Genomic DNA, 17,045 nt, shown 5'->3' with positions numbered 1-17,045 from the left:
CCATGAACTGCTGCCCTCTGCCATGTGCCACTCTGCCTTGGAGCCAGGCAAGTATGAACTGAAACTTCCACAAACTGTGAGCTAAATAAACCTTTTGTTCCTTAATTTTGGGTGTCGAGTATTTTGTCTCAACACCTGAAAGTAAAGTAACCAAGACAATTATCTTCCTTATTTTTATAAAACTGTCTCAAAGTATTTGAAATTAAACCATTAAACAATGAGAATTCCATGTATTACAGGTAAATGAATATTAGAAAATTTTTAAAAAATGAAAAGATGAAGGTGAGAAAGATTAAAATTCAATATAACAAAATAAATATTACTGGAAAAAGAAAAACCAAATGTTGAGACACACATGTATTACGTATATATGTACATATATATGCATCTATATGTATACATGTTACATATATGCGTGTATAAATGCACTGTCTTGGTTACTTTTCTCTCCTTGCTGAGACAAAATACCCAAGGCCCAAAATGAAGGAAGGAAATGTTTATTTAGCTTACAGTTCGTGGAGGTTTCAGTCCATATTTGGCTGGCTCCGAGGGCTACTGTTCATGGCGGCAGAAAACAGCAAGGCAACAAGAGCAAAGCAGAGGAGTGGCAGAGCTAGCAAGCCTCTTTCCCTCCCTTAGAGTGTAAACAGGCTACCCCCACCCAGGGGGCGTGGAGCACTCACACAATTTCCATACCCTCCTCTTCCACAAGCTCAGGATGAATACAAAGTAAGCACCCTGGCTCCCTGCTGAGTCCCTTGGCCAAACCTCTAAACTCCCCAAGTTGACACAATGTATCAATGCACACAGAAATTCCTAATAGGAAAAAAAGACCATGCTTTTATAGAACAATCTGCACCAAAAATCCCAGATCAGCCATTGAATACTTTCCCACCAGCTTGAACCACCAGAGGTAATGCATGATTGTCCCATACTAACTAACAGGACCGTTGCAGTTTAGAGTCACCTGGCTCTGGGGATGAGATGCAGGCATCAGGTTTCTTCAAAAGCTTTTTAGCAACCACAGTGTGCAGTCAAGGCTGAGAAAAACTGGCATGTGCAGGCCCTTGAGACCTTAAGGTGTCCCCTCTGAGGTCTTCCTGACCCTCCATGCCAGAGCTGATTACTTGTTCACTGCACCTTGGACTCACTAGCATAACAGTTTAAGTCACATTGTGCCGCAATTATTTGCTTACAGTATTTTAATTTCACACTAAAATAAATTCTAACACAGGGATTACTCTCTTATTTGATGCTGTATCTTCCCTGCTCAGGACAATGGTAGGCACGTAACAGATGGTCCAAAAATATTGATTTTTTTTTTTTAAAGTAAAGAAGAAAAATAGAAAGGTAAGAAAAGGAGAAGAGAAGAAACTGGACTCGACTTTCTTCCTCAAGAAGCTAATAGCAAGGAAGGCAGAGAGATCTGTAAAGGAAAAAATCAGAAGAGAGTAACTTTGTACTGCAAAGTCCTTTTCTCTCTGCCTGTGCTTCACTAAACCATTCTGTAAAACCAAATCTGTTCTTCAAAATTACTTTTACTTAGAAGTACCAAAGCAGAACTCTCATCCTAAAAATATAAAAACATAAAAACTCAGGATACTTTTCTTAAACCAGTTTGAGGCTTGGGCATTCTTTCCTGTCCAGGCACATGTTTAAAAACCTGAAAGTACCATGGCTACTCTGTAAAGCCAGAATTCTTCTATCTTTGAATACTAGGAATCATAAAATTTACTAATTATATGCAAAAAAGAATGAGCCATGCGTGGTGGTGCATGCCTGCAATCCCAGCATTCAGTTTTGTTTTGGCTTTTTTTTGGTGGTACCGGGAATCGAACTCATGACCTCATGCTTCCAAGGCAAGCACTGTGCCACTGAGCTATTTCCCCAGCCCAATCCCAGCATTCAGGAGACTAAAGCAGGAGGACTGCTGCAAGTTCCGGCCAGGCTGGCCTACACAGTGAGTTGAAGGTCAGCCTGAACTACACAGTGAGATCCAGACTCTGTCTGAAAAAAAAGTAAAGCAAAAAAAACCCCAAAAAGCACAAACCAAAAACAAAACAAAAAATACTGAGGCAGAGATTACATACAATCACTATTATTAAAGTTAAGTTTAAATACATTTCAACCCTTACCTTATCTGCACACATTGATACTTTGATGTCCTGCTGAGATATTTCATAATGTCGGATATTAAAAACATAATTACCAGCCAATTTTAAAATATCTGCTGAGATGTACTCTAGTACAGCCACAATATACAGGGACACATGGTAGTCCACCTTATACCCCAAAACTTCCTGTGGAAAAAATAAACACTTAAATTCCAAAACATAGCCTGTCAAGTATCAAACACTTAAATGCGCCAGTTTAACATCCCTGCTTGGGGGCTGGGGATTTAGCTCAGTGGTACAGTGCCTGCCTGGCAAGCACAAGGTCGTGAGTTTGATTCCCGGTACCGGGGAAAAAAATTAAAACCAAACCAAAACAAAAAATCCCTGCTTATGAAGAACTTTCTATAAACGAAATTTCTCTCCCTAGGGGTACTCCAGAGTATAAAATGAGCCTGTGATTCCAGTGTTATCAGCATCCCAGTGTTATGTTTGTTTTTAAATAGATACGTAATCTAACGAATCTGCCTCTTCACAGTTCTAACAGAGAAATCTTCGGCTCAGCTTCACTAAAGCCTCTTAATATATTATCTAAAACCAGTTGAGGAGCTGGGGATTTAGCTCAGCGGCACAGCACCTGCCTGGCAAGTGCGAGGTCATGAGTTCGATTCCCGGTACTGGGGGAAAAAAAAAATTTTTTTTAAATAAAACCTGTTGACAAATAGTTCTTTTCTTCAAGGACCTTGCTTTAAGACCAGTATACTAGCTAAGCATGGCAGCACATTCCTGTAACTCCAGGTACTTGGGAAGTTGAAGCAGGAGGACTCAAGTTCAAGAACAGCTTGGGCAATTCAGCAACTGCCTGTTTCTAAATTTAAAAATAAGTAAAAACAGCTAGAGATGTAGCTCACTGGCAGAGCACCCCTGAATTCAATCCCCAGATAATAAAATGAAACGAAATAATAAAACCAGTATCTCCTAATTACAGTAGTTTCTACTGCAAAGGAGGGTGTGTGTGGTGGGGGAGGGTAGTATTCCTGAAATTACTACAGGGTCTTCAAAGCCATGCACACCCAAGCATGATCTAGAAATCAAATAATATTCTCTAGCCTATTTTTCCAATATGTATTAAAGATATCTGTACTACAGACTATTTACAAAAACAGTTCTGAACTCACAGTAGTTTTTGATGTTACATATGTTTTCAACCAATAAAAGCCTAAGAATCACTGCCTACCACACAGGAACTTAGGAATAGTAGGCAACAGTCTTTGTAAGATGCCATAAAGGGTGGATGAGGTTTGAACCTAGACCTCTCACATGCTAAGTATATGCTCTGCCATGCCTATTTTCATTGTACATATGTTAATACAGATTTATTATAAGTTTGGGTTTTTGGGGTACTGGAAATCAAACTCAGGATCTTGCACTTGCCAGGCAGGTGCTGTGCCACTGAGCTATATCTCTGGCTAGACATGAGTATATACTACAAATATACATGCAAATACCACTAAGAAACCACGCTATATTGATACTACATAAATACCTGAATCCTATATAAAGTATTATTTGTTACAAATAATCTTTTATTACCTTCAAAGAAGGATGGATTTTGTCCACAGGCAATAAAAGAGGATTTCTTCGCTTTCGTTTCTCGATGGCAGATTGTGCATCCGCAATAGCCCATTTATCAATTGGATGAGGAAAGGTCTTTTGAACTCGTTCCTGTTCAGATCATAGCATACCATTGTAGAATTGAAAGAAGTGTTCATAAGTTAAAAATTCATACAAAATTCAACTTATCTTTATGCAAATATATAACAGTGATATAACATGTTCTGCTTCCTGTATTAAATGAATTTTTAGTTTTTTATTTTAAAAAAGGGTCATCAGGATTATCAAGATTTTTCCACATAATTTCCATAGGTGAAGAAAAAGTTAAGAAAGAAAGCTTTAATCATAACTAAAATGTACAAGGCCCTGGGTGTGACACCCAGTACTACACACAAAGGAAGATGAGCTGGAAAAAGGAGCGACGAACAGAGTATTTCAGACTATTAGCCTGAAACCAGTGATTTTTTTTCTTTTTTGAAACCAGTGATTTTAAATTAGGTTTCTAGGCTTAAAATGATTCACCTAGCAAAAGTTAGTATTATGGAGCTATTCTTTTAAATTAAGAAAGAATTTAGCAGAGTGGTACACGCCTATAATCAGAGCATTCTGAAAGGAGGGGCTGGAGATGAAACAGTGTGAAGTCTGGGCTCAACTCCCAGTATCACGATTGGGGAAGAAAGAATTTAAAAGAATAGATACCATGGAGGATCATGTACATGGAGAAGCTGAGAATGGCTAGAGAAATACAGATGCTGGCAAAAAAAAAAAAAAAAAAATTCAAACCTGCTTGGTTCTCCTAAACTTAAATTTAGCCAATGATTGGTATAAATAGTAAGAACTAGTGATAGCTGAATCAAACTCCAATTTTAGCAGCATTTTCTATTTTTAAAACTATATGCTGACTTTAGTAAGCTTAGCTACTGAAAAGTGTGTTCTCATTGTCTTTATTGCATTTTCAAATCTTGTAGCAGAGAAGAGAGAAACAAACGCTTTAATGTCAAGGGTCCCTGAAAAATCTTAATACCTCAATCACTCCAAATTAAGATCTTCCTTTACACTGAAAATAATTGCTTTACTATTAAAAAATCTTCAAAAGAAGGTACTATAAACAGTATAGCACAAAAGTACTTTTTGAAACCTAACACATATTTCTAAAAATCTAAAAATACTCTCATGTAACTGAGCCAAAACAAATATTTGAAAAATTCACACTATATACTTATATATAAGAACTAGTGAGTAAACATCCCTAGGATTTATGAATCTACTGGGGTAATATGTACATGCAGTAAAACACACTGATCTTCAGTATATAAGTTGATGAATTTTAAAAATTTTTATACTTGTATTATCAACATCCAAATCAAGGCATAAAACATTTCATCCATCATAGGCAACTGCTATTTTGACTTTTACCACCATTGGTGTTAACTGTTTCTAAAGTTCATAAAATGAAAAATACAACAATGTGCTCTTTTGGTATCTGACTTTTTTTTCTCTATATATCTGTGAGTTAAAGCTGTTATTACATATATTAATAGTTCTTTTTTTTTTTTTTTTTTTTACTGGGAATCAAACTCAGGACCTTGAGCTTGCCGGGCAGGCGCTTGTGCCACTAGCACTGTACATGACTTCTGACTGCTCTACATTCTCATCCACATGAGGTATAAATCGATCTTTAGTTTTATCCCTTTCGGTCAGTGGAAAATAACAATTATGATTTTCGTTTCTATCTTCCAGATGACCTATGAACTTCAGCACTTTGCATGTGCTCACTAGCTTTCAGTACATCTTCATTCTGAACTCACTATGGTAGCCCAGGCTGGCCTCCAACTTTCGGTGATCCTCCTGAGTGCTGGGATTACAGGTGTGTATCACCATGTCCAGCTCTAGCTCTTCTTTTTTTTGGTACCAGGAATCAAACTCAGGACCTTGAACTTGCCAGGCAGGCACTGTGCCACTGAGCTGTCTCACTGGTCCAAGCTCCAGCTCTTTTATGAAGTTTCTTTTCTATCCTTTGTTTTCTTCTCAAGACTTTGCCCACTTGGAGGAAGAGGGTAGCTTTTCTGTTACTGATTTATAGAAGGTTTTAACATATTCTGGATACACATATTACAAATATTTCCTATAGTCTGACCTAACACAATTTATTTTCTCATCAGTTTTATTCTTTTGTTTTTTTTTGTTTTGTTTTGTTTTGTTTTGTTTTTGTTTTTGTTTTTTTCAGTTTTTCTCCGGTACTGGGAAATCAAACTCATGACCTTGCTTTTGCCAGGCAGGTGCTGTGCCACTGAGCTAAATCCCCAGCCCCCTCATCAGTTTTATTCTTTAATAGGATGTTTTGAATTTTTTCTAATTTTTTTTTCCTAACCCTAGGTCACGAAGATCTTTTCTGGCATTTTATTCTAGAAATATTATAATTTGAGCTTTTATGTCTAAAGCTATCATCTCTCTTGAATTACTTTTATCTGTGCTGTGAGAGGGGTTTCATGGTTTTCACTCCTGTAAATTTATACAGCTGTTCTACAACGTTTTTCTTTTGTTGAAAAACTTCCTCCATGAGCTGCCTTAATATTGTATTAAAAATGAACTAACCATATACATTACACATATTCCATGGCTTTAGTTTCTATGATTATATAGAATGATAAAGATTCTGATACAAATATGAATTTGTACATGATTCAGTGGCTTTTTGAAATAACAAAATAGTATTCACCTCTACATCCTGAACAGTCCTTGGTTGGGCCATGCATAATTTACTTAGTAGCTGAAAAATCAGCTCTTCAATGTAATACAGAGACTCTTCATGAGCTGAAAGAGTTGGATGCACTTGCTCCTGAACCTGAAAAAAAAAGTTCTCAGTTAAAGAACTGATAAAATAATACAGAATGAGTGAAAAATCAGTGATAATCTCAAATGTAAATATTTTTCTAGAATGATTACTCCAATACAAACATAAAACAGTGGGAAGAAAACCTATTTGTGGATTTATGTAAACTTTTCTTAACCCACAGAGCAATGATTCTTTAAACTTTTTGGACCCCTGACAATCTAGGAAAAGCCCATGAATCCTCTTCTCTCTACCACCAAAAAGCATATACACATACAATATTCTATATTAATTTCAGAAGAATCATAGATACCATGAAGTGAACTAGTAAATCCACTAGAATTCTTTAAACATTAGATCATGAACCCCAGGAATAGAAAAATCTGTAATAAAATATACTACTTAACAATTATATAGGTGCTCCATGAAGCAGGTGCCACTCAGCTTTTGGAACACCGAATGTATGCCTCTATTGTCATCCCTCCCAATGATGAGCTTTGTTTTTAAATTTCCTAAAGCTAGAATCTAATCATTTATCCTTAAAGATAATTCCGTCTGACTGGATGTGAGAAACATGGTAAACAATACTATGTATAACATACATTAGGTGTCTGGTAAATATCTGTTGAAGAACTTTAAGTATTGCTCTAACTTCTTTCCGGAATGGTACTGAAAGGGTATCAGTCACAGTCTCACACTATCACACACACACACACACACAAACACATACCAGAAATCTTGAATAGGCTTATAGTTATTTTTTTAAATTGAATCAATAATTAAACCTTCCCATAGAGAAAACAGCATAAAGTTAACTGTTTCATCTAAATTCTAAAAATTTAGCACATTTTACCTCACATCTGGATCATGTACCCCCCACTAATCCAGTCAACATCAAACAATGACTGGCTTATGATTTGGTGTTAGACTATCCAGGAAATGGTGAAGCCTGAATCACAAATTCAGTTCCATAAAATTTTTCTGTAAATGTCTTAATTTTGTTCTTCTTCCTGCTGAATACTCCATATATATATAATAGATATATATGATATACACTTATATCTCACATTTTCTTCATCCATTCATCTGTTGGTGGGCACCTACACTGGTTCCGTATCTTGGTTACTGTAAACTATGCTGCAACAAACATGGATATGCAGATATCCCTACAGTATGTTGACTTTGGGAATGTGCGTGCAGGTGTATACGGAAGAGTGGTACACCTGGGTCATATGGTTTTAGTCTTTTGAGGAACTTCCGTAGTAGCTCTACTAATCTGCATTCCCACCAGTAGTGTAGAAGGGTTCCTCACCCCCTCCATCTCTGCCCTCCACATCCTTAGCAGCATTTACTATTTTCTATATTCTGGATGATAGCCATTCTGACTGGGATAAGATGGAATCTCAGTGTAGTCTAGATTTGCATTTCCCCAATGGTTAACAATGTTGAACACTTTTTCATATATTTATTGACCATTTGTACCTCTTTTGAGAAATGTCTGTTGAATTTATTTTTGCCCACTTACTGGGTAGTGAACTTTTGAGATCTTTATATATTCTAGATATTAATACTATAAAAGCAGTACCTGGCAAAGACTTTCTCCCATTCTGTAGGTTGTCACTACTCCTGGTTGGTTTTTTTTTTTGCTGTGTAGAAACTCTTTAATTCAATATAGTCACATTTGTTGATTCTTACTATTATTTCTTGTGCTAGGATTCTAAAGAATGATTCTTGTGTCTAGGATTCTAAAGAATCCTATTCAGGAAGTCTTTGCCTGTGCCTATGGCTTTGAGTATTTCTATGTTTTCCTTTAGCAGATTCAAAGTTTCAGATGGTATACCTAAGTTTTTTATCCATTTTGAATTGATTTTTGTACAGGGAGAGATTGAAATCTAGTTTCAATCTTCTGTATATGGATATCCAGTTTACCAGGAACCGTTTAAGATGCTTTTCCTCCAACATATGTTTTTGGCTCCTTTGACAAAAATCAGATGGCTAAAAGCTAGGTGTGGTGGGACACACCTGTAATCACAGCCCTGTGGGAGGCTGAAGCTAGAGGAGCACAAGTTTGAATCCAGCCTGGGCAACCTAGTGACTTAAGTGAAGTCTTGTCTCAAAAAGGGCGTGAGTCAGGGGGCCCAGGTATATAGCTCTGCACAAAGGCTAGAAGTTCAATTCTCAGTAAAGGGGGTGGGGGTATGAAGGCTATAGTTACATAGATTTGTTTTTGTGTCCTCTATTCTAATTCCATTGGTCTATGTGTCTATTTTTGTGCCAGTACCATGCTGCTTTTATTACTGTGGCTTTGTAGTATAATTTGAAATCAGGTATTGTGTTACCTCCAAGCCTTGCTTTTTGCTGAGGATTGCTTTGGTTCTTGAGTCTTCTGTGTTTCCATGTGAGTTTTAGGACTATTTTTCTAGTTCTGTGAACAACGTCACTGGAATTCTGATAGGGACTGTATTGAATCTGTAGATCATTTTTGGTAATATGACCATTTTAACGATATTAATTCTGCCAATGTGTAAACATGGGAGGTCTTTCCATCTTCTAGTGTCTTCTCCAATGTGTTTCTTCAGTGTTCTGAACTTGTCACAGTGGCGGTATTTTACCTCTCTAGGTTAAACGTCTGGGTTTTTTGGTTTTTTTTCTACTATGAATACAACTGTTTCTTGATTTCTTTCTTGGCAAGTTCATTATTTGTGTATAGAAAGGCTATGCTGATTGTGTATCCTGATATGATAGCCTCATGCCTGTAGGTTTTTAAGATCTATAATTAATTCCCATCTTCCATTACCAACATTAGTTGTGTTCGTTCTTTTTCTTGATCAGCATCTCAGAGGTTTATAAATTGTACTAATCTTTCCAAGAATCAATCCCTTGCCTCTGTTGAACCTACTTTATGCCTCATTTATTTCGGCTTCATCTTTACTATTTCTTCTGCTTTTTCTGTACTCTGCTAAGTACCTAAAGACACATACTTAGCTCAATGTTTTTCAATCTTACCTCCTGAATATGTACAGGAGGTACATCTTAAATAGTTCTGGGTAAACTGGATATCCATATACAGAAGACTGAAACTAGATTTCAATCTCTCCCTATACAAAAGTCAATTCAAAATGGTTCAAAAACTTAGTTCTTTCTCTAAGAACCATTTTTGTACAATCCCACAGATTTTGATGTGGAATATTTTTGTAATCATCAGCTCAAAATAACGTCTCATTTCCATTAATGTATTTTCTAATATACTTTAAAATCTAGAAGCATATTTAGTTTCTAAACATTTGGGATTTTAAAAATATTTTTGTTGATTTAATTTTAATACAAATTTAATATTTTTACATTTATGGATTTTTAGAATAATGACGTGGTTCAAAAACATACTTTTTAGGATTTTAATTGTTTGGATTTGAAGGGAAAAGAAAAAAAGCAAAAAATTTTAAAAATTAGAAAAGAAGGAAAAAGGGAAACAGCTTTTGCAAATGGGGAGGAAAGGAGGGGTTAAGGGGAGGGAGGGTAGGGGGATGGGAAAAAAAGAATTAAGTTATATCATATACAGGAACAAATTCTCTATGATGAATGTAATCATTATACATATCTAAGATATACCAATAAAATCTGATTTTAAAAAATTGTCATTTGTTAAGACTTACATTGTAGTCCATTATATGGGCCTTTTTGGCTTCAATGACAAGTTCATCAAATACTGAAGAAATCCAACAGACACCGTGAGCCTTCTCGCCCCCAGGCCCCAGTGCCAAGGACAGTAAGCACCAGGGCACAAAGCCTCAAGATCCCCAGAGTCAGGAGCCCAGGCGCCTGCAGCAGGCAACCTATGAATGACCAAGTCTGCATAGCACTTTACCATCTGTCCTCCAGAACCTGGGGAGAAAGAACCAGTAACTCCCTACCCCCTCTGCCACCATTTGGACATGCTGCAACCACCTCTCTAACCCTGGCTACCTGTCACTGCCACACTCAGCCTTTTCCCATGACTGCAGAGCCTCGAGTTCCAGGAATGGCATGGAAGGGGCCCGGGGCCACTGGGCACATCTGGCAAGGCCTTGTGCGAGCTCAGTCATATGGGATTGTACTGGGGAAATATGACCACTAGTGAAGCCATTGAGAAGTTTACAAACGCTAGCAAGCACTTTCTTGTTTAGAAAGAGTTCGCATTCAGAGTACCAACTAATAATATCCATTAAAATGGCCACTGGACCAACTAATCTGCAACTCCAGTACCAAGTTGGGAATTTTAGATTGCATTCTATCATATGTGTTAAGTCCAGTCTTAAACAATTTGATAGTGTGGTTCACTTGATCAGCTACTATGTTCGCATATGCAAGGGTAAGGGGACCGACCCAGAAGCCCCTTGAGACTGTTCACCTTTATCTGACCAAATTCCTATACATATCAGTACCATCTCTAAAGCTTCTCTGTCAAATCACTATTAACAAACGTACCGGTACCATCTGGGGACTACCTTTACTAACAAAACTGAAAGTTTATTTGCAAGAGTATAAATTTCAGGTGTAAGCGTTTCCTTTTTTCTAAATATGCCTCATATTGATTATCTCTGAATACAATTATGTAAAACAGAACCAAAATTTGAGTGTCTGCTCTGGAAAACTGCAGAATTCTTGCTAAGAATAGCTGAGTCAATCTAATTTAAATGCATGAAGAGGTAGGCAGGTATTTAAAATCCTGTATATTTTTACCTGAGCCATGCTTCCATTCCTAAGGCTGATCAAGATTAGCTGATCTGTTTAAATTAAAAATAAAGTGTCCAAGAGTAAAGACTGAAGGAGCATTTTATCAGAGCCTTGCCTTACTGAAGTTCCTCTGCATTAAGTCAAAGGTCCAAGGGTCCAAGGTGTGCACTCTGACAGCAGAGAACGAACTTCATGGAGTACTGAAGAAGTGAGAGAAGCCAGGCTGACATAGGTGTGACTTCAGTTCTGAATGGCTGATGATCAGGAAGCTTTGGGATGTTTTATATTAACTGTATTCTGATGTACCTAGGAATTTGGTTATACAGATCATGTTTGTGAGTATTTATCCCTCATTTCGCTTTTGTTTGTTTGGTTGTTTTTTTTTTTCTACCAGCAATTGAACCCAGGGCCTTGCGCTTGCCAGGCAAGTGCTGTACTGCTGAGTTATATCCTGGACCCTTATCCCTCATTTTATGCAATTAACCAAACCAACCAAAACAAGTAACCATGAAATTCTACACTTCTTTTTATTACATATACAAACTCTCTCCTGTAAATGAGTACTGTAGTAATTCATTTCGGGGAGCTGTATTTCAGAAATATTTCAAACTGGTGCAAACAGAAAAGACTTTTCCTTTAAGGCAATGTCATGATATACAAGTGCAACTCAAGCTGTTCATAAAAAACAACATAGATATAGATGTTTTACCCACTGAAGTAGCCGTGTCTGTTTTTAAAAGTGTTTCTTTACTGTTGTTACAATTTGATTAGGATGTATTAAATAAAAGAAACCCAGACTTTAAAAAAGGAGAAATTTAAAAATCAAGAAATAATTTAAGCAAATTCCCTGAGAAAATAGACTTCAACTCCTCAACTCATTTTGAGGCTTGACATAAAAACTCAAAAATAAGGCTACATTTAAAAAAAAAAAAAAAAAAACGAGAAAGGTGAAAATTATTCCTATGTACCTACAACAAAATGATACAAAAATTTCAAAAAATGGCTTATATTATAAGACTAAAAATATAAAAAGACCTGCTCTCTAGGGAGAAAGCTAAATTCTTAGAGAAATTTTAAAAACTAAATAAAGGAAAGACAATGCCTTGTCTGTGAATTATCAAGACTTAGTATTGTAGTATCCGTCTCCCCAAAATGATACAGGAAGTTATCTTAAAACAAGCAGGATGTTTTGCTAAAATTGTTAAGATAATTTCATAATGTTTACAGAAAATACAAAAGGCTAAGAAAATCAGTCACATACTCTAAGCATTTGTTCCAATAGTATTTGAAGGTATTACAAAGCTCAGTATTTAATGATATTGGCATAAGGACAGAGAAATGGATAAGTGGAATAGAAGAACATCCAGACACAAGGCCACACATGTATGGATCCTTGACTGACAACACAGGCAACATTACAGACTATGGGCGAGGGTGGATTGTGGAGAGGCAGAGGGAAGGGATGAATGATGGTGATCATTTAGATGCCTTTATAACAAAATTCAAACTCAACCTGTGCTTCATAGTTCACATAAAAACTAATTCTAGCTGGATTTTATATTTACTAAACAGACATAACAAATGTAAGCCAGATACCTTTATAACCTAAATACGGAAAGGACTTCTTAAACAGAATACAAAAATTACTAACCATAAGCAGGAGAACTGATAGACTTCAACTTCATTAAACTTTAAAACTTAGGTTCATCAAAAACCACCTCCTAGATGGGCCGGAGCTATAGCTCAGGGACTGGCAAGTGCAAGGCCCTGAGTTCAATTCACAGTATTAAAAAAACAAAAAACAAAAAGAAACACCCGCAAGAGCCAGGCATAGTGGTGCACACCTGTAATCCCACCCCTCATGAGGCTGAGGTTGGAGGGTCACTGGGACTTTGATGCCAGCCTGGGCTACACAGGAAGTTAAGGACAGCGTGAACTGTCTAGTGAGACCCTATATCAAAAAAAGAACAAAACAAAAAAACAAACTTCAAGAAAGTAAAATGAGGCCAGGGGATTTACCACAATGTTAGAGTTTGCCTAGCATACATGAGGTCCTGGGTTCAATTCTCTGCACTGCAAAAATAAAAAAGGATAGAAAGAAAGAAAATAGTGTCAGGCAGGCTGCTCACACATAACAGGAGGCTAAGGCAGGAGGATCACAAGTTCAAGGCCAGCCTGGGTAACTTAGCGAGACTCTTATCTTAAAATAAAATAAAATAAAATAAAATAAAATAAAATAAAATAAATAAAATAAAAAGTAAAGTTTAGGCATGTAGCTCAGGGTTAGACTGACCCTGAGTTTGATCCCCAGTGTCTCAAAAGGAATTGAAAAAAGAAAGAAGGAAGAGAGGAAAGGAGGGGAGGGGAGGGAAAAGGGGGGAAAGTTACACACGTGGAGAACACATATGTAATACGTATTACAAAAGGACTCCTATTCAGAATATATAAAGGACTCCTAAAAATTTAATATGGAAAAACCATCAAAAACCCAGGAGGAAAAAAATTGGGTTGAGGCAGGGATAGAGTTCAGTGGTAGAGCACTTACCTAGCATGAGCAAGGGCCGTGGGCTGGATCCCCAGCAGCACATACACACAAAGGCAAAAAATATTTAAACCAGCATTTCACAAAAAAATTCATATAGCCAAAGTGGTCAAAATCTTTAGTAATCATGAAAACACAAATTAAACAAACTGAAAATTAAGATAAATGTAATCATTATGTACTGCAAACATGTACTAGTATTATTTTTAAAACAGAGCAAAAACTATTACCCACTTAACCAAACAGCAAAACCAGTCTGTTAATGTCAAATGTTGACGACTATGTGGAGCAACAGGAACTCTTACAAACTAGTAGTGGAGCATAAAATGGCTCACTTTCAAAAGCTTTACCATTATATACACATATAAGCCACGTAGACACAAGTCAGTAATAGACCACATACACAACAGTTGTGTCCAAAGATTATAATGAGCTAAAAAATTCTTATCACCTAGTGATGTCATAGCTGTCATGTCAGCACATTACATGTTTGTAGTGATACCGATGAAAATAAACCTGCTATATTGCCAGTCTTATAAAAATACAGTACATATAATTATGAACAATGCATAATACTTGAGAATGATAACAAATGACTACCACTTGTTATGTATTTACTACACTACACTTTTTACTATTTTAAAGAATAGTCTTGCTACTTAAAAAAAAATTCTAGAGCCTGGCACACACCTGTGGTCTCAGCTACTTGGAAAGCTAGAGGAGGAGAAGTGTTAACACAGGAGAAATGCTTGAGCCTAGGAAACAGGGGCTGGGTGGGGCAAGACACATCTCTTAAAAAGAAAAACAAGTTTAGTGTAAAACTGTGTGTGGTATGCCAGCAGCCTCACACATTTCCTGTTTACCTCATCTCTGGATTGCCTCAAGAGGTCATAGTAAATGCCTGACCTATATAGCATGTACCTTTGTGTAAGTAGAGTCTATTTTCACACAAGGACATAACTGCGTAACAAAGCTCTTGAATCTTAAAGAGTCATTAAGTGACATACAACTGTACATAACTTCCTTTAGAGAAAGTTAAGTGCAATTTACTGTAGTAGTCATTAGCCACATACAGTTATTGAACACCTGAAATGTAGTTCCCTGAATTGAAATGGGCTACAAGTATAAAATACAATCAAGATTTCCAAAGTATAAAAAAATTAATTTTATATTATGGTGAAATGATCAGATTTATTAGGTTAAATCAAATATTAGAATCTTCACCTATTTCTAATTATACATACTGTGACATACTCACACAATGGAAAATATATATATATATAGAAAGAGAGAGAGACCGCACGCATGCAGAAGTTATAGTAACAAAAGCCACATAAACTACAGTTAATTTTAAATCATTTAGGGACTCAAGATTAAATGGAATAACTAAAGAAAATCAAGACAGTGACAACCATAAAAAGAGAGCAATATTGAGAAAAGTGCTGAAAATGTGCTGATTTCTAGCCAGGTATGGTGGGTAGCTCACACCTACGATTCCAGGTCTCTGGGAGGCCGAGACAAAAGGATTGCAAGTTCAAGCCCAGCCTGGGCAACTAGTGAGACTCAGTCTCAAAATAAAAAAGTGCAGGAATTGTAACTCAGTGCAAAGGCCCTGGGTTGAATCCATAGTCACACACACACATACACACACACAGAGTGGTGGGTGATAAATACTGGTGTCCCTTACCTTGTCTATTTCTTTACCCCATTCTAATTGTGTATCACACTTCACCATAAACAAGGATTTCAAAAGAAAATAGTCCAGTGAAAATAAAGCACTGAAATTATCAATAAAGTAAGTCTAAATGGGCCCTCCTCGTGACCAGTACAATGAAAAAAAATGTAAATTACTAAACACAGGAGACAGAGATTATCACATAAGATTGGGAGAGGAGAAAAAGAGGAAGAAGAATGGACTGCATACAAGAAGCAGGCATTAACTAGCTCCAAAATTCAATAGAAGCTAAACAGCAGCAATTTCCTATCTAAAATGCAAGATCCCAACAAACTATCAATCAAATACCACAGTAAAATAAAGACATTCTTAGACATAACAAGGTCAAAATTTTTATCTTCCATATCCTATCATTGAACCTCTACAGTTTCTACTACACTAAGTGTATAAACCAAGAAAAAAAAATATGTGATTTAGGAAATGAAGAAATCAATATGGAAGGCAGCTAAAGAAATTCCCAGGATGAAATGTAGAAAACTGTACAATAAAGGCTGTAGGACAGCATAAAGTTCACCAGTCCAGATTGGAGCAGGTCTGAAGGCTCTAGAGAAATGATCTCATGATGACAAAATGGACAGAGTATCTCATAGGATTAAAAGTCATGAGAGGATATTCAGACCATTGGTAAGAGTACAGAGTTTGAGAATCAGTCCATAGAAAACTATATAAAAAAAGGTAATTATTAACTCCAGTAAAAGCAAAAAGTCAGGAAAGAAAAAGCAGCTTAAAATATAAATTACATTAATAGGCATAATAAATTTTGAATATTAATCCAACCAAAATTAAGATATAATCATAGTATGTACGTGTGATAATATGCATGGGTAGCTGGGGAAATATATATGTGCATTAAAAAAATATTAAATCCTTACCTTCCATTGTAGGAACTCAACAGACAATGCCCCAAACAGAAAAATCAAGGAATAGCAATGTATAATTTTTCTTTCTTAAAAATATGTAAGTTCCCAGCACTCGGGAGGCTGAGGCAGGAGGAACATTGTGAGTTCAAGGCCAGCCTAAACTGCACAGAGAGACCCTGTCTCAAAAAGACAAAAAAAAAAAAAAAAATTTTTTTTTTGAAAAGCTAAAAGTGGTTATCTCTGGAAAGTTTGTATTTAGGGAAGAGATGTTGCTTTTTTTAATAACAAGCCTCATAAAGCTAGTTATCTTTACTTACATAAGTAATTTTGAAAAAATACAAACTGATAAACATAACACGGAGTGAGAAGTGGAAAAAAGGAAAGACATGTGAAAGTAGAGTTAAGAAAGATTACTTCTGAAGAGGTTTGGGTATAAGTTTAAGGCAATTAGAAATTTACATAGGACCAATACCCCAAAAGTCAAGCTTTAAAATCTATGTTTCTTAGAAATTTAGGAAAACCAGTGTTTCCTTTCTTAAACTCGTACTTCTTTAATATGACAAAAAGAAATGTAATTACATCTTAATTATACACTTCCACTAGATCAATAAAATAAAAAGACTGTTAAAATACAAAA

At 36.3% G+C, this 17,045-nt stretch overlaps 1 protein-coding gene and 1 pseudogene across 1 annotated transcript in view; one reads left to right on the top strand and one right to left on the bottom strand.

The window, feature by feature from the left end:
* Positions 1-17,045, bottom strand: part of Sos2 (son of sevenless homolog 2 (Drosophila)) — a gene marked incomplete at its 5' end in the record, with an annotated part of 79,813 nt that overhangs the window by 48,022 nt on the left and 14,746 nt on the right. The window contains 3 exon segments of the mRNA XM_013510338.1: positions 2,136-2,300; positions 3,705-3,836; positions 6,445-6,570. Coding sequence (XP_013365792.1) covers positions 2,136-2,300; positions 3,705-3,836; positions 6,445-6,570 — 423 coding nt within the window.
* Positions 7,707-11,366, top strand: LOC102018266 (annotated as a pseudogene).

Source organism: Chinchilla lanigera, unplaced genomic scaffold (genome assembly GCF_000276665.1).
Source record: "Chinchilla lanigera isolate Chin_1 unplaced genomic scaffold, ChiLan1.0 scaffold00008, whole genome shotgun sequence".
In the NCBI taxonomy this organism is placed as follows: domain Eukaryota; kingdom Metazoa; phylum Chordata; class Mammalia; order Rodentia; family Chinchillidae; genus Chinchilla; species Chinchilla lanigera.
This window is presented reverse-complemented; position numbering and strand designations above follow the sequence as displayed.